General features: G+C 39.5%; 1 protein-coding gene across 2 annotated transcripts; it reads left to right on the forward strand.

Annotated features, from left to right (window-relative positions):
• The first annotated feature begins 266 nt into the window (after positions 1–266).
• Rchy1 (ring finger and CHY zinc finger domain containing 1) lies at positions 267–18,321 on the forward strand. 2 transcript variants are annotated; one of them, XM_004664873.2, is made up of 9 exons: positions 267–363; positions 8,205–8,324; positions 8,725–8,840; positions 12,318–12,396; positions 13,991–14,035; positions 14,148–14,206; positions 14,353–14,379; positions 15,493–15,613; positions 17,688–18,321. In XM_004664873.2, the coding sequence occupies exons 1-9, from the start codon at positions 274–276 to the stop codon at positions 17,814–17,816; spliced, it is 786 nt and encodes a 261-aa protein (XP_004664930.1). In that variant the 5' UTR covers positions 267–273; the 3' UTR covers positions 17,817–18,321. The 2 variants fall into 2 exon arrangements, with proteins under 2 accessions (XP_004664930.1, XP_044986244.1); XM_045130309.1 differs by lacking the exons at positions 267–363; positions 8,725–8,840.
• Positions 18,322–18,859: the final 538 nt, after the last annotated feature.

The following is an 18,859-nucleotide window of genomic DNA, read 5'->3' on the forward strand; positions in this document are numbered from 1 at the left end:
TCCGCCCCTTCCTTCCGCACGGGGCCGCGGCGTCTCCTCGCCCGCCGCCCTTCCGCCGGCACCCGCGAGCCGCGCCCCAGCGTCCCCACGTGCGGCGACGCGGGACCAAGCGCCCGCACCACCGCTGTTCCGGGGAGCGGTCAACACGGCCTCGCTTCCGCCCCGCGGCCGGGAGCCGGAAGTACGGCGGCCCGGCGTCACGTGACGGCCGCCATCTTGGCGAGCGGCGGCGAAGCCTCCGAGCCGGGCGCGGGGCGAGAGCCGCTGCGGGACATGGCGGCGCGGGCGCGCGAAGATGGCGGCCCGGGCCTGGGGCGAGGCCCGCGCGGCTGCGAGCACTATGACAGAGGATGTCTGCTGAAGGTGACGACTTCTTCCGCGGCCGAGGGAGGCGGGGGCGGGCCGGCGAGCGCGGCGCGGCGTCGGGCGGGAGGCTGAGCCGCGTGCGTGCGGCCCGGACCCCTGCCGCCCACGCTGCGCCCCGCGCTGGGCCTGGGCCGGCCTCGCCTCGCCCCGGGCCGGGCTCCGGGCCCCCGGTGCGTTTGTTTATTCACTCGCCCTTGCTGCTGGAGGCGGACTGAGGCCGCGGTGCCGGGCGGCGGGAGATGTGGTGAAAGGACGGGGATAATCAGCAATAAAATGAGAGTGTCATGTCCGCTTCTGCACCCAGTGTTGCAGCACGCCAGCTTCCCTTTATCGTCTTTGCACACACAGACTGTCAAGAAAGAGTGTATGACGCGAGGGACACGTTAGGTGTAGTGCTGCCTGGTATAGCTCACTTTTACTGTCCACTTTGAGAAACCTTAGCCTAGAGGGTTTTTTTTTTGTGTGTGTGTGTGTGTGTGTGTGTGTGTGATGGTGGTGGCTTTGTTCTTAATCTGCACACATCTAGGTTACTCATTTTTCTCTCAAGCAGTGCCAAAATTTTGTTGAGAGAATCTAAGCTTTGAGCTGAGGTAGTAAAGTTTGCAGTTAAAAAAAGGAGGTTCTGAGTTCATCTCCAGCACACCCCTTCTCAAAAGGAAGAAAGCTTGAGTGTTGGAGTCCTTTAGTCTTATTCCCATCCTAGTACTACCTTTAATTGCTTGGATTTTGAGCAAGCTTCTCTTTTAGTGTCCCATATGCAAAAAAAAAGAAAAAAAAATAGATTGTAAGAGATTCCACTCTTCATACCCTGAGCCTGATTGCAATCCCAGCTACTTGGTGTTAGCTCTGGTTGGGCTCCCAAAATGAAGTCACTAAGGACAGCAGAAGAGTGATAGAGACATAAGGAAGTAGTTTACCCACATTCTTCAGCCATTATCACTTCCTTGCCTGGTCACTGTTCTGGTGTCACACCTTGGCTTTCTTAGATCTCCCTTAAAGAAGCCTTTCTTATTCAGCTTTGCCCCTTCCCAACTTCCCCCAACTGAAGAAACTATAAGGCCACTATCTCGAAACTCAGGTTGGCTGTGCTCCTCTCTTGTGAGCCAGCCCTGGCAGCTTGTGTTTTTCGCAAATAAAAGCTTTCATCTTTGCCTTTGTGGTTTGCATGGCTTGGTCACTCCCAAACCTTACATCTGGTGCTGTGACTCAGATAGGAGGCTTTCCAGTTGCCCTCTTGGCTGGCCAGGCCTCCTTTCCTGCGACTAGACCACTGAGCTGCCACTGACCTCTGAAGGATTTGGACCATCTCTGTCTGGTACCGGTTTTCACACCTACCACAATTTGGCCTCGCTCCTCTTCCCTTCTCCATCTTTTTCCTACTTCTCGGTAAGTGTCCCTTTTGGGTTGGCCTGCTCTCAGGTTTAATCCCTCCTCTTGGAAGCTGTGGTGTCATGCCAGGCTATCCCCCTCGGCCTCTTCGGCCCCAGCCCCAAAGTCTCGAGAAAGATGCACTCTCGACACCTTGGGGGCAACTATTGTACCCTAAGGGGCGCCTTTTGCTTCAATTGCACCATCTCGGGACAGTCTTCCCCGACCACCTCTCCCTCTCTCTCCTGAGGTCTCTTCATCCACTGCTTGCCGCTTTCGCCATGGGGAGCACAGTCCCCCTCCTTGCCCACTAACAGGCTAAAAAGCCACAGTTACAAACTGTATGACCTGTGCCCACGTTGCAGGTGCAGGCCCCCTTCACCTTAACAGGCCAGGGGGTCATGTTATTTTGTGTAAACCCAGCTTAAGCCCTGGTTCCTTTCTCTCACCCTTGTTTTGCTCTTTCCCTGTCTCCTTAAAAGAACTTAAGCCTCTACTACTCTTGGACGACATCTTATCTCTCTCTGCAACTCTGCCTAGCCACAACATAAACTGGACAATGGGTCCAAATGGCCTGAGAATGGTACTTTTGATTTCCAAATTCTCACTTATTTAAAAAAACTTCTGCCAGTGTATGGGCAAGTGGTCTGAAATACCTTATATTCAAACATTTTTCACTCTGTATGCATGGCCTTCTCTCTGCTCTACCTGCTTTTCTCACCAGGTCCCTCTAGCCAAGGTCTCAGGAATGCGCTCTCATCCAGTCCCTCCCCTATTCTTGTCCTCACCCTCTGCTTTTGACCTGGACACGGTCGATGACTTCGCCCCAACAGTTCCTCTGGCTCCCTCAGCCTCTCCTGAACCTGAGCCTGGTAACAAGGTTTGCTATTAATCTCTGGAGTTGTAAATAGAATAGAAATTTAAAATGGGGGTGCATAGCTTCTGAAGAAATTAATGAGTGAATGAATGTGTGAAGGGGAAATGGTTGTCTAGAGTCTATATGAAAAGTGTACTTGAAATGAATGTGTATGTATGAGTTTGTATGGGGCTCACAGCCTTAAGGCTGCAGAATGATTTCTGTTCTGAGCAGTGCCATTACATTGTGGGGGATGTTCTTCATCAAGTCCACTGTTCTAAAGGTCAGCCAATTTTTACTGTTGAGTGGCCCCAGAAGGAACACTAAAAGTAATTAAGGTGATAGGCCAAAAAGAAAAAAAAAAAAGCAAGATTCTCTTACTCTTAAGGAGTTGTAAAATGGCAGGATCAGAAAGCTGCCTTATATCCCTTAGGGAAGTTCAAAATTCTCTTAGGACACAAACAAACAAACAAAAAAATGGCTCATTCTTAGCTTCCCTGTCTTGTAGAGCCAAGGGGCTGCAAGCACAGGGAATCTCAGGATCCTGGCCCCAGCATGATGATGGGTGAATGCCAAGTCACTGAATAGATGGGGGCTGCTTATAAGGAATTTGTAATTCACATTTACTTTATCTTTCTATGCTTCTATGAAACTACTTACAAACAATAGCCTCAAAATTTATGCTTAACTTCAGAAGTACTCAATACTGAATTTGTAAAAAAATACTTTTAAATTTCTAATAATGTTCAAATCTGCTTTCATATTTTTTAAAAAAATGTGTTTCAGAAAAGAAACAAAGTTCCAAAATCAATAAATGATAAAATCTATGTTTACTTTGGATAAATAGTATCACTTAACTCTGATCTACTCTTTTATAGGAAAGTTATTTCAAAAGGCCTTTTATTAAAAGTTGGGACTGGAGGGATGGCTTAGTGGGTAAGGCATTTGCAAAGCCAAAGGACCCAGGTTCAATTCCCCAGGACCCACGTTAGCTAGATGCACAAGGGGATGCATGCATCTGGAGTTTGTCTGCAGTGGCTGGAGGCCCTGGTGTGCCCATTCTCTCTCTCTGTGAAGTAAATAAGTAAATAAATTTAAAAAAGTCTTATGGTAAGGACAATGAAAGTTTTTGTTGGTAGTTACAAGATAAACTGACTAAAAAAAATAAACTGGAGGGAACACTTTAAATGTTGGATGTTAAATGTTTGATGAAAAAGATTATTACAGAGTGGTTACATAGATTGTAGAGTAAAAGTATATACTCGAAGATATAGGTAAAGTATGTAGATGAAGGTGTGAGTAAGCCTGAACAGAAGGTTAAAGACAAAGTACTTGATCAGGTTACAGACTTCTTGAGATATAAAATGGACTGTTAACCTAGGGCTTACATCAGAATAACAAAGTATGGTCCTGGCTGGTCGCAGGTTGCTAACTTTCATGGTAACAGTTAAGAAAGACTGAATTTGCCAACCTTTTAACTAAATCTTAAGGTTAAAATTGACTCATTAATATTTACTTCTCTCATATGGTTATTATATCTAAAACTACTTCAAAAAATTTCTCACAGAATTATTTACTCTTTTTTCCTATTTCATAAGGTAAATAGACCACATTTGGAAACATTAAACCCCATTTATCTGCCACACACTTGAAAACTATTTAATGGTTTAATTCATGGTTAAGGGTTAAAGAAAAATTCTAAACAAAGTTATATTGTAATTTAAGATGTAATTCCTCAATCCTTCCCACAGTCAGTCTTAATACTTTAAATTTTAACTTACGTCATTACTGAACAAGTTTACCAAAGTACCACAGACAGAATTACAGAGTTGGTTAAGGTTCATATAGTTACAGATTGTGTCATAAATTTTTGTGTATGTTTGGAATTCAATATAGTTCTATAAAATTGACTTGAAGGAGATTAAAAATATTTCTTTTTGGCTCAGCAGCTAAAGGTGCTTGTTTACAAAGTCAGATGCACACAGTGGAGCATCCATTTAGAAATTGTTTGCAGTGGCAAGTGGCCCTGGCATGCCCATTCCCTCTCTTTTGTATGAGACTTGTCTCCTTTTTTCATTAGATCATGGCAGTTTAGTCCAGTTCTTCTATTCTTTGGGTATGTTAGATATAGCTGAATTAATTTCAAAAACTGACTTATAGATTGGGTGGACATCTTATTTAGCTTTTAAAAGTGCTAAATCAATATATATATATAATTAAAAAATCCCAATTCTGATAAGCTTTAAAAAATTGTAAAATGTTTTCTTTTGATTACTTCTATTTTAATAGAGAAATAAGCAGCAAGGTTACCTGAATGTCACCAGTGGTGAGGAAGAAGTAGGTAGGTTGTTTTTTCCACCAAGGAGATAATGTGAAATGATCCACTTTTAACTACTACTTATGACTCAAAAATGAGACTAGCCAATATGGTGTATTTTCTTTTCCCTAGCTTTAGTAAAGCTTCTGATACAGGTTGAGTAGAAGAGAGATGGGTTTAACCAGTGTTGATATTTTGGTGGTGGTAGTTGAGTATATAGAGGAGGGGAGGAAGAAACTAGGGTATATGTATATGCAAGAGAGGGATGAATTTGTTGAAAACAGGACAGTTAGTGGTTAGAGAATCTTAGCTTTGGAATTGAGATACAAAGATGGTACATAGTCCTTGTTTCGAAGTAGTGTTTCTACATGCTATGAATGGACACCTGAAGCTGAGGCCAAAATTATTTTCTAAGTCTATTAGATAATATTTATCCAGTGTGTTGATATTTGCACTCATGGTGGAACATAGTGATTAAGGTTGCTAGCATCTGTATATGAATCAATAATGAATCACCTGAGTCTGTATACTGTTAACCAAGTGCACTGTACTATACCTATAGTTAAAGCTAGTTTCACTTAAAAATATCATTGATGAAGCCTACAATTATTAGGACTTACTAATCTCAACCTTTGCATACATTCCCCCCACCTTTTTTTTTTTTTTTTTTTGGTTTCCCGATGTAGGGTCTCACTCTAGCTCAGGTTGACCTGGAATTTACTATATAGTCCAAGGCTGGCCTCAAACTCACAGTGATCCTCCTACCTCTGCCTCTCAAGTGCTGGGATTAAAGGTGTGCACCACCATGCCTGGCATTCTGTTTTTTTTTTTTTTTTTGGTCTCCTTTTTTAATCTGTTTAACAAAAAGGGAAATTTTCAGCAAGCACTTTAGCTTTATTGCAGCAAAATTCTTTTGCAATCAGATTTTGAAATGAATTAGTTTTTTTCATGGAACAGCAGTTTTTACTTAAAAATCTATGATCATTTAGCCTTGGTTATTTGGCATACATTTTCTCAAAAAGGAGCCAAACAGTTGACAACATTTGTACTTAGTGATTAACCTGAAGCTTTCATGCAAAACCTAATTTTGGAAAACATCTCTGGGCTTGGAAGCTTACTTCCCAATATCCAAAGACTTTGAACAATTGTGATTTTCCTAAATTGCATGTCAAATGTGTTAACATTCAGAAAGTATATAACTCAGTGAACATATGGGTAAATACCCAGTTCAAGTGCAACATAGATCAATTTACATGGAACTGAAGAAGGGATTTTCATTGGTACAATTTCAGACTCTGTGCTGCAGCTAATGTTTGAGAGTTGTTGAGTTTTATGTATTCAGAGAGGGTGCTTATAATTCTCTGAAAGGCTATTAAAATACTCTTCCCTTTTCCAGTGGCATATTTGTGTGAGGCCAGAGTTTCTTCATGTGCTTCAACTACTACTGACTGAATGCAGGAACTGATATGAGAACCTAGCTATTTGAGGGGAAAATGCATCTCTTTTTTCATTAAAATACTTATGTTGCATTACAGGTAATGGATTTGTTACTTTAAAAAACATTTAAAAATTTGTGATATGGTATATTAACATATGTCTATGGATACAAAATCTTTTGGTATCCTTAATAATTTTGGAGTGTGAACGGGTTTATGATATGGCAGATTAGTAGACATAATCTATGTAAGCATAAGCTCTTTAGTATTAGTAATGTTGATATAAAGAAGTCTTGAAACCAAAATGTTTGTGAATTATGATTATATAGTATGATTATGAGATATATGGCTGAGTAGGGTAGGATGATAATGCCATTAAGTCTGAGAGATAGTTTAGCTGTTAAAGGTGCTTGCTTGCAAAGTATGACAGGTACTGAATTCCTCAGTACCCACATAAAGCCAGATGCACCAAGTGGCACATGCTTCCAGAGTTTGTTTACAGAGGCAGGAGGTCCTGGTGTGCCCATCTCTCTCTTGCTTCCTCTCTCTCATTCACCTCTTTCTCTCTCAATAAATAAAGTCTTTTTTGTTTGTTTGTTTGTTTTTGGTGGTGGTTTTTGTTTTTGCAAGGTAGGATCCCATTCCAGCCCAGGCTGACCTGGAATTTAGTATGTAGTCTCAGGCTGGCCTTGAGCTCATGGTGATCCTCCTACCTCTGCCTCTTAAGTGCTGGGACTAATGGCCCACAGCACCATGCCCAGTTAAGCAGATATTTTTTAAAGTGAGAAAGGTCCCGCTGTTGAAATGATGTTGTCAATATAGTCATCACTAAAGATTTCAGATAAGAGAAGTGTTGGAAGAAAGGAAGCCAGTAGTGTTAAAATATTAAAAAAATGAACTATGTCATGGCTCACTTCTTGCCTAGGAAACTGTTAGAAATGAGTAGATCTGAAAATTGATAGTGTAGTGTATTGAGTATTACTTGAAAATTTGACATACCTGTTAAGGTAAAGTTTAAGTTGCTCAAATGAATGTGATTTAAAGAATAGCACGTGGGCTGAAGAAATGGCCCAGTGGTTAAGATGCTTGCCTGCAAAGCCTAATGACCCAGGTTCAATTCCCCAGTACCCATGTAAAGCCAGATGCACAAAGTGGTACATGGATTTGGGGTTTGTTTGCAGCAGCTAGAGGACGTGGTGCATCTATTCATATTCTCTCTCTCTCTTGCTTGCAAATAAATAAAAAGCATATTAAAACAGAATAACATGTATTTTTTTTTTCTCATTTTACAGTCCCAAGATGAGTGATACTTACTGGTGATGGAATCTTGGTTCCAACTGGTCATTTTAGGGATTTTTTCCCCCTATTTTATTATTTTGAACTATTTAACATATGTGGGATCCAACTGTGGAATAGTTGAGCAATCTGCCCAAAAAGGAGAGAATAGATTTTGATGGGTATCTGGCAATTTTCACAAACCATAATTATCTTTTCTCTTACATTTGTTACATTCTATGCAATATGAGTTACTTAGTTCATGATTGATAAATATTAATGGAATAAGAACAGTATGCTTAGGGGTTGAGGTATGTAAATGAAGGAGTTACCTGTCTACTGATGAGGGGTGAGGATGAGATTAGGGTGGCATGGGATTATTTTTTCTGTTTAGGGATTTCTATCCTTCATAACTTAATATGTTTAAGATTATGTTTAGTGTCATACAAATAGTAATTAGCATGAACTATGCCAAGAACTGGAATGTTAGAAACTGACCAGTGCTTGACCTTGTCCTAGAAGAAGGAAGTAGAAGTTCTCTCTTTTGCATAGTTGACTTGTTTTCTTTTTCTCCCCTGGGTGTTAGGCACCTTGTTGTGACAAGCTGTATACCTGCCGATTGTGTCATGATAGCAATGAAGATCACCAGCTAGATCGCTTCACGGTAAAGGAAGTGCAGTGCATAAACTGTGAAAAAATACAGCATGTAAGAGTTTATGACATACTTGCTTGCTTTTTAAAAAAGTTTTATTTAGGTGGGTTGAAACAATTTAATCAAAAATTGGAAAATTTAATCAAAAATTGGTGGCTCATGCCTTTAATCTTAGCATTTGGGAGGCAGAGGTAGGAGGATCACTGTGATTTCGAGGCCACCCTTAAACTATATAGTGAATTCCAGGTCAGCCTGGGCTAGAGAGAAACCCTCCCTTGAAAAACAAACAAGCAAAAAGTATTGGAAATGAGACTTGAATTCTTTAAATAATATGTTTGATTTAGATGTTATAAAAAAGCTAAATTTATTTTAATATAAGCTATGGATATTTAAATAGTAAATCAAAATGTTTTGGTTAAGTTATTCCAATTTTTAATTACATGTGTGTTTTTAGGCCCAGCAGACTTGTGAAGAATGTAGCACATTATTTGGAGAGTATTACTGCAGTATATGTCATCTGTTTGACAAAGATAAGAAGCAGTATCATTGTGAAAACTGTGGAATTTGTAGGTACTGTATGTAAAATGCTCTTAAGATTATCTGTGTGTACACCGGTGAGTAGGTGCACATGTTTGGACACGTGTCTGCAGGTCAGAGGACAAGCCTTAGTGTTAGTCCTCGCAGTCTGCTTTCTGTGTGCCAGGCTCTGTTGGTCATTGCTGTCAATGCCAAGGCTTTTCGGATTCTCTTGTCTGTGTTTCCCATCTCTCCGTAGGAGGGCTGAGCGTACAGATGCTTTCTACTATGTCTCCCTTTAAGTGGGTTCCAGGGATCCAAACTCAAGTCATCACGCTTGCTTATCAAGCACTCTATTCACTGAGCCATCTCCCTTACCCCTAAAATGTTTTTTTTTTTTTTTGGTTTTTCGAGATAGGGTTTCACTCTGGTCCAGGCTGACCTGCAATTTACTCTGTAGTCTCAGGGTGGCTTTCAACTCATGGCGATCCTCCTACCTCTGCCTCCCGAGTGCTGGGATTAAAGGCGTGTGCCACCACACCCGGCTTTAAAATGTTCTTTTAAAATTATTTCTAATGTGTCTGGGCAATAATTTTTTAAAAAATCATTTTTGTGTATATATTATGTATGTACCAAAATCAGTTGCTACTGCAAATGGAATGCCAAATGCATGTGCAATTTTTTTTTTGTACCCAGCTTTATGTGGGTAGCAAGCACCTTTGACTGTTGAGTCATCTCCTCAGCCCATAATAAGTATTTTTTAAAAAGTTTTTTTTCAAGGTAATGTCTCATGGAGCTCTGGCTGACCTGGAACTCATTCTGTAGTCCCAGGCTAGCCTGAGACTCACAGCAGTACTTCTGCCTTCCAAATGCTGGGATTAAAGGTGTGCATCACCATGCCTGACAATAAAAGGTTTTAAAGTCAATGTTCATTGTAGCCTGGAAATAGTGTCGCACTTCTTAGCATGTAGGTCATGCTGGTTTAGAACTCACTAGGTAGACAGCCTTGCCTTAAACTTGAGATCCTCCTGCCTCTACCTCCCAAGTGCTGGTATTACAGGTATACACAACTGTACTCAGCACTAAAGTTAACTTAAAAAAAATTTTTTTAAAATTTATTTGGGACGAGAGAGAGAGAGAGAGAATATGAATGGGCACGCTAGGGTCACCTGCAAGTGTAAACGAATTCCAGATGCATGCACCACCTTGTGCACCTGGCTTATGTGGGTCCTGAGGAATCAGACCTTGGTCCTTTGGCTTTGCAGGCAAGTGCCTTAATCACTAAGCCATCGCTCCAGCCCTAAAGTTAACTTTGAGATGTAATTTATATCTGGCAAAATGTTTTCGACGGTCCAGAGAAACGAGGCTTGCCATCTCTTTGTGTATTTATACTATACTGAAGTTTATTTTCGGGCCTTTTGTAATAATGATTTAATTTGCCCATCAACTGCTATGTACCTATTTAAAATTATGACTTTGGGAAATAATGTTTTTGTTTATTCTTGTGAAACCATAGGCACGTTTTAAGTATTAGCAGTATACAAAGGAGAATGTTATTTTGGTCCATAGTTTACAGAAACTTTCCTAAACAATAGGCAGAAAGCATAAGCTATTATAAGGGAAAATTCTAATGGATTTTTATTTTTATTTTTTGTTTTTTTGAGATAGGGTCTCACTCTAGCCCAGGCTGACCTCAAACTTATGACAATCCTTCTACCTCTGCCTCCCGAGTACTGGGATTAAAGGCATGTGCCACCACGTCAGGCTTTTAATGTTTTTTTTTGTTTGTTTGTTTTGTTTTTTTTTGTGGTAGGGTCTCACTGTAGCCCAGGCTGACCTGGAATTCACTATGGAGTCTCAGGGTGGCTTCTAACTCATGGCAATCCTCCTACCTCTGCCTCCTGAGTGCTGGGATTAAAGGTGTGCACTACCATGCCCAGCTTTCTAATGGCTTTTTAATACATAAAAATTAACAGCGATTCTATATAAACAGAGATAGATTAGAAAAGTAAATATGCATATATTAAAAAACAGATGAGTATCCAATCTATAAAGATTTCCTTTAAATTGGTGAGGGACAAATATTCAAGTATAAAAATGGGCAGAGCATATCAACAGAAGAAACAATCTAAATGACTCATAAGCATTAAAGCATATTCTCTTATAATTTGAGAAATACAAATGAACATAGCGTATTTTATTTCTATCATAAATGTAACCAGCGTTGACTAAGTTGTGAAGATCATGGGTACTGCCATGCACTACTGGGGGGAAGATAAATTGGCAACTTGGGACTGGCAACTTTCTGGAGGTAAGTTTGCCATTGTGTCACTCAGTGAGCCCGTGCCTTCTGACCCATGAGTGCTGGTGTTACAGTGGCGAGCACAGCTGCTCTTCAGTACCCCTAAGTCAACAGTTACAGGAAGCTTGCAAAAAATAACCTAAATACAGGTTAAATGTTGGCTGGATAGTGTTTTTTTTTAATTATGTCATTGTGGCAACTAAAGATTATAAATTTTATCAGAATATTTTTGAAGAAAAATTAAAAATACTTGTGTAGGTATGTGTGTATATGGTCATGTGTGCCATGGCATGTATGTGGTTGGAGGACAGCCTTCAGGTGTCTTTGACACAGGGTCTTTTGTTACTGCAAAAACTGCAAATGAACATTAGGCTAGCTGATCTGCAAGCTTTGGATTCTCCTTGCTCTGCCTACATTGTTATAGGTGCACTGGGATCACAGATACATGAACCACCTTTGCATCTGGCTTTATGTGGGTATTGAGGAATTGAACTCAGGCCAGCGGGCTTTGAAAGCCAGTGCCTTTAATCATGGAGCAATCTCCCCAGCCCTACTTTTGAAAAATTTGATACATTTATACCATGTTAATAGTGTGTGGCTGTTACAAAAAAATGAAGTAATTATGTATACATAGGTATAATCCTCAAGATGTATTATTAAGTGGAAAATAGATTTACAAAAGAGCATATGGAAATCTATCTGTAAGAAATAAAGCTCCAATAATGTGTGTATTGTTTTTTCTCTTTATATTTGTATACATGGATATACACATATAGTCATAACACACATACATTTATATGCAACTTTGTAGGAGAGAAACCTTACAAGGGTGGTTATCTTTCAGCTTACAGTGTTTACATTTGGAGAGGGAGATTGGAGAGATGGGAGTTTATTCTATATTCAGTGTGGTTTCAATTTTTTATGGTGATATTAAATTTAGGTATTATATATTGAACAAAATATCACTATACTAAAAAATTTTTGGTGGGCTGGAGAGAAGGCTTAGCAGTTAAGGCGCTTGCCTGCAAAGCCAAAAGATCTTGATGCAGTTCCTGAGGACCTATGTAAGCACAAGGGGGCGCATGCATCCAGAGTTCATTTGCAGTGGCTGGAGGTCCTGGCGTGCCCATTCTCTTCTCTTGCTCTTCCTTGTTTCTTCTCTTAAATAAATAAATAAAACGTTAAAACGAAACAAAATATAATCTTTTGGCTTTCATCTGTTTTGTTAGGATTGGTCCAAAGGAAGATTTCTTCCACTGTTTGAAATGCAACTTATGCCTAGCTGTGAGTCTGCAAGGAAAACACAAGGTATGTAATTCAAAATTCATAATTCAAGTTGCATAATTTAAAAATATTAAAGTATTATGGTTTTTGAAAACCAGCTTAAATTCTAAAATATTTTGAAAATGTGCTAATTTCACACATTAAATGCAGTAAGTTTTTTTGTAAAACAATAAGTAGATAGTCTAAAACATATGCCTCAGATCATCTGATCTGCAGTTTCTTTCTGCAATGGAAGAATGCTGTTGTCAGTTACTAGCATGACGTTGGCAGCTTCTCGTTTGATTTGTGGATTCTTACCAGTGGTACTACTTTCAAGATTGGAAAGGAAGAAGTATTAGGCAGCATAACCTGTTTTCACAGCATTCCAAGAATATTCACAAGATGCTTTAATATTTCCTTACATAAGTAAGACACAGCTGTTTATAACTAGGATGTAGGAATTTTGTCACAATCCTGGGCCCTCTCACTATTTCAGAATATCTAATAAAGGATTATATTTACAGTACTACTTGTATCTACTATAAGAATTTAAAGGATAGGGGATTGGCAAAGAGTGAAGTATAAATAAGATTTTATAAAATTCTAGGTAAGGAGAATTGCGGCAATATCGTGTCTTGAGTGTTGAGATACCTGCCCCCCCCCACTCCCCCCCCCCCCGCCTTACACACACAGGAGAGAGGAGAGGAGAGGCTAGCAGACAGACATTGATTGGAAAAATATCTGAAATAATTTACTGGCATATATTACATTCAGTAGAAGATAAGGACAGGAGGTTCTTGGGAAAATGCAAATAGATAGGACCTGGCTTAACATTGGACAGTGCTGAGGACAGGTAAGATGAACAGCGGACACACAGGATTTGTTAACAGAGAGTTCATAAAAATGAATGAAGCTTAAGAAAGATCAGTCTTGTCTCGAAGGAACTCGATGAGCAGATTGTGAACTTGTGAGGGGTTAAAGATTAAACCTGGCCTTACTAACTTAGGTTGGAGATGATCTATAAAGTAGTTGAGTGTGGTGGTACATGCCTGCAATTCTAGTACACTTGGCAAGCTGAAGCAGAGGATCCGCAGTTTAAGGTTAGACTGAGGTATAAGCAAAATCTTGTCTCAAAAAAAATCAAGCAAATTGAATGAAACAGTTCTTAAATAGATAAGCTAGGAGAGAGTGCCAAGAGTCAATAACCTTGTAGAGATCATGTTTCTCTGGTGCTTATTTTGGTTTCCAGTGCATATGTAGAGGTGTATGTGCAGGCATGCACGTGTACGTGCAACACAACCAACTCATTACATCTTCATGTTATTATTTGTACTTTATTAACTCAGTGATGGCATTGGTTGTCAGAAACATCCTAATTTCACAGATGTTAAAGATTGCGTGTTTGTGTATGAAGTACACTTAAGAACCAAATGGCATATGTATTAGCTTTATTTTATAAACAAGGAAAATCAGACTAAAGAAGTGGTATCTTGTCTAAAATCTTAAGGATTCATAAGTGACAGAACTGATATTATAATCCACATTTTTATATTTACTTTTTGAGAGCATTTTCTCCACATTAAACTTGATATTTTTATCTGTTTATGCTTTTGTTAATGTGTGATTCTCCTTCAAACAGTGTATTGAAAATGTTTCTCGGCAGAACTGTCCAATATGTTTGGAGGTAAGCATCAAAATAACTTGTCAATTTGGAAAGCTCCCTCTGGAATTTAAAGTGCTTAGATATTTATATTGCCTTTGTGTAAGCACTGATTTCTTTTCCCTTTCTGTTTTAGGACATTCATACATCCCGTGTCGTTGCTCATGTCTTACCATGTGGACATCTTTTACATAGGTAAAATAACTTGTTTCTCCTCAAAAATGTTTAAAATAGTGGATGTAGTTTTCTTTTTTTGTCCGGGTTAAGTGAACTTTGATGGTAGTCACAGAAAAGGGCTCTATAGTTTTTGTTTTACTGAAATAATGTTAATTTTCTTTCAGAACGTGTTATGAAGAAATGTTGAAAGAGTGAGTGATGGGATTTAAAAATTTCGATTTTATGATGTCTTGTTTTGCATGTGGGTGGTGGTAGGGAAGTGAGCAGATGTAACTGCTATGTGCACTGCATTGGGCATGGTAGATGCTGTGTTGAGACAAGTCACGTAGATGACTAGTGCTGAAAGGCCAAAACATCTTGAGGACATAGGAGAACTATGCTTTGTTCCCGTGTTGTTTTGTCTATCTCTTCTCGTAGTTTGAGGCAAAACCCTCTTGTTTTCTAGCTATATTTACTAGGGAACACAGTCATCACCCGAGGCCATGATGGGGTTGTGGAAACACTGAGAAATGGTGCCCAATATTTGATTAGATTGGTGTATTGGTTCATTGATGAACTGCAAAGAAAGTTGGTGAGCTTTCTTTAAAACTGGAACTAAAATGAGGTGGCAAGTAGTTAGGGTAGAGGAAACATGTACTTAGGAAAGAAGAGACAAGCTAGGAAGAGGAGACAAGTAGGAAAAAGGAGACATGCTAGAACCAAGTTAGTGAGTAGAACTGTTAATAACTTTATAGAGTGGAATTGTTTTCTATATGATCTGAATATATCTTTGCATTAAGAAATTGAGGTTGCTTAGTTAAGGGACAGCTTAGTTGGTATTCTTAGGTATATGAAGTATGTTCTGCAAATAATAATGTCTAGTTCACTTCCATTTTAGAGAATGGAGGAGAAAGACTTAGAGCTTAAAAATATAAAATACAGAATTTAATATAAATCTTTTATAGTATGTAAATTACGAGATTATCCTTTAAAAAAGAATTTTACTTATTTATTTGCAAGCAGAAGGTGAGAGAGAGAGAATGAATGGGTGCTCCAGGGTCTTTAGCCACTGCAAATGAATTCCAGATTTATGTGTCACATTGTGCCTCTGGCTTTACATAAGTACTGGGGAATCGAGCTAGGATCATTAGGCTTTGCAGGCAGTGCCTTAATTACTGAGCCATCTCTCTAGCCCCTCTCAGATTATCTTGAAACATAGAATAATGCCCTCTCGAGGGTCTGTGTCAGTGAGTGTGCAGCTTCTTATGTACTTGTTATTACACTTCCCACTTAATGCTTAGACATGACCTTTCTGTCTGTGCCAGAGGCTACAGGTGTCCACTGTGTATGCACTCTGCTGTGGATATGAGAAGGTACTGGAAGCATCTGGACGAGGAAGTGGCGCAGACACCTATGCCATCAGAGTATCAGAACATGACTGTGGATGTGAGTGCAATCTGTGCTTTTTTCTTTTTGCTTTTTTTTCTGACAATGAACTTCAATAGCAAGGAGGGCCACACTTAATACCTGCATAGTCTTTTTAGATTTTTTTGTTGATATTCTTTTATAATTTTGCCCTGGACTTCAGTTTCTCTGAACAGAACTGCTTTGACATAGTGCTGTTGTGACCTATTAAAGGGGCGGGCAAAAGGATCTTCCAACTTTAATAAAGCTGAGCTCACTACAGGGGGAGAAAAGTCCCAAGAATGCTTTTGTGCAGTTTTTCTCAACACTAGATGGCAGGCAGAAATTTTATTCTGAAATGTTGCAAATTCCTTGCCAGAATCTAATGTAACTAGCTAGAGGGGGACTGATGTTTCATTTATAATTGCTTTAAATTTTATTTGAAGAGATTGTATTTTTTCATTTTTGAGATTTAGTTTTTGGTTTTTTTAAATAGTTTGCTTATTTTTATTTATTTATTTGGGAGCAACAGACAGAAAGAAAGAGGGGAAAGAAGGGGGGAATGGGCATGCCAGGGCCTCCAGCCGCTGCAAATGAACTCCAGATGCGTGCGCCCCCTTTTGCATCTGGCTAATGTGGGTCCTGGGGAATCAAGCCTCGAACCGGGGTCCTTAGGCTTCACAGGCAAGCGCTTAACCAGTAAGCCGTCTCCCCAGCCCTAGTTTTTGTGTTTTAATGTTTATTAACTCTTTTATTCTTAGGCTTACTTTATTTGGTCTCAGTTAGCCTTACAAAGAGGGATCTGACATGTGCGGCCCTATTAAATTCTCGGCACAGCACTTACTGACTTGCAAGTCAGAATGACAAAGGAGCTTTCTGATGCCTGGACAGCTTTCAGACATAGATATTTTCCTAGTGTCTTCAATACTTCTGGACTGAAGTGTAAAAGAAAGTCAAGTAAAGATTACTTTTGGGCTGGAGTGATAGGTGCTTGCTTGCATGTATAAGACCCTGATTTAATCCCTAGCACTGAAAAACAAAGTATTTTTATTATATATGTACTGCAGAGTTCCATAATTCATGTGGATATCTGAATTATTGCTAAGGACAATAATAATTGTGGTATTTACTGGAGGCCAAAGTTCACATTGTTCATTGAAGATATGCTTCCTGTACATTGGATCTCATTCCTTTACACTGTATACTTTAGTGCTTTTTTACATTTCAGGATTTGAACAGATGTCACAATTTCAGAACATTTTTGTCATCCATAAAGAAATCCTGTACCCTGTACTGGTAGTTACTGTCCAGTCCTCAAGACCTAGAGATCCACTCATCTTTCTACGTATAGATAAAACTTCTAAGAAATTTGAAATTTTTCTGCTGAGTGTAGCTGTTCTAAAGTAAAGGGGTCTATTGCATAGTTAAATATTGATGTATTTTCAGATTAATACCTTTTTCATTTTCAAGTTCTTAGTATTAGAGGAGATTAATTCCTAAAGGCATCTTATAATCATTTTAGGGGTATATAAGAGCACCGCTCCATTCAGTGTAAGACATTGTTTTGTTCTTGAATTTATTCCCAAGGCATAAAAGACTAAGAATATAGTATATTAAACCTAAAAATTAAACAAAAACATTACAAATATGTAAAGGTTTCAGCTTTATTAATTAAGTGCAGAAGTTACTTTCTCAGTGCTGGGACAAAACACCTAATCAGAAGCAGCTTATGAGAGGAAGGCTCGAATTCAAGCCCAGACTAAACTAGAGCTCACTCTATAGCCCTGGCTGGCCTGGAAGTCACAGCAATCCTCCTCCTCCAGCTTTCCGAGTGCTGGGATAGTGGGCGTGAACCACTGCTCCTGACTTGGGTACTATTTTGAAATAGGCCTTCTTTGCTCAAATTTGCATTTTCGTTTTCTAAATTCAGTGTTATCTTAACCTTTTAAATTTTTCAGTGAGGAAAACAGACATTTCTACTTATGGAAGTGCTTAGATATTATGTGTATTTTCACATCTTTGCTATGATTGTCAGGGGATTGTCTGAGGTAGACTATGCAACTTGTACCTCTGAAGTGCAAAATCTTTATCTTGAATTTCTCAATTCAATTTTCAGATTCTCTGCAATGACTGTAATGGCCGATCCACAGTCCAGTTTCATATTTTAGGCATGAAGTGTACTATCTGTGAATCGTATAATACTACTCAAGCTGGAAAGCAGAGAGTGTCACTGGATCAGCAGTGACCAAGGCTGCCCTTCACTGGAGATTCCACATTTGCCATGTAGATAAACCTCTGTGTAAAAGTACCCTGTTGTTACTATGTGTCATGACATATGCATTAGAGTTGGGTTTTATACTGGTGGTGCAGCATAAAATCATAGATGAGTTCTTATGTCTTCAAGGCCTGGCCAGAATGACCATGGTGCTGCATTGGAGGAAAGTCTGTGCTTATGTTGCTGGGAAATTTCTTGAGTATCAGTTGTTTTGAAGCCAATGGTGCTTGGCTCTGAGGTGGTCAAATTTATAGAAATTTTTATATTTCTGTAGAACTTTGTTGAAGTGACACTGCACACAGAGTACATTCCAAGTTCATGATAGAACTGCACTTAATTTCAAAGGCCTGGAATATAATCAAGTCCACCGTATTTGTTAAAGTCTACGTACATGTGTTTTCAAATTGTCTAAGACAGTCTTTGGATTCTAGAAGTAAATTTTAATGTAATAAAATAATAAAAGATTATACTGAAACACGGTTTTACAGACTTTTTTTTTCCCAGTGTGGTGTATTTTTGGCTCAACTAGGGTAATACTTGTTTTGTAAACAGAAGAAATCCTGGTTTCAGAGGTCTCAGCCATGGTTACTTTACACAGTTGTTTGTGGGCCCAGGTCAAAGCAGCGTCAAGGTGAGGAGCACACGGTGGAACTCACCTCATGGTACTGGGAGGCCGAGAGGAAGGGACCATGGCACAGGGCACCAATCTCAAGAGGACATGCCAGTGACCTAGTTTATTCCAACTACATCCACTTCTTGAAGGTTCCAGCATCTCCCAGTGTCACCACAGATGTGCCCAAGCCTTTAATGCATAGGCCTTTGGCAGACTCACATTCCATGTTAACAACTATTTTCTTATCTTGAGTGTTGTAGTCTTTTGTTCTTTTGTTTCCTTGGTATGTACAGAGTTGCATTCCTGTTTGGGGGAAGGTATGGGGCATGTTGTCATTCACTTAGTATGTGGATAAGGCAAGACTGGTTTTCCATATATAATTCTTTTTACTTAAACTAAT

Source organism: Jaculus jaculus, chromosome 11 (genome assembly GCF_020740685.1).
Source record: "Jaculus jaculus isolate mJacJac1 chromosome 11, mJacJac1.mat.Y.cur, whole genome shotgun sequence".
Classification (NCBI taxonomy): domain Eukaryota; kingdom Metazoa; phylum Chordata; class Mammalia; order Rodentia; family Dipodidae; genus Jaculus; species Jaculus jaculus.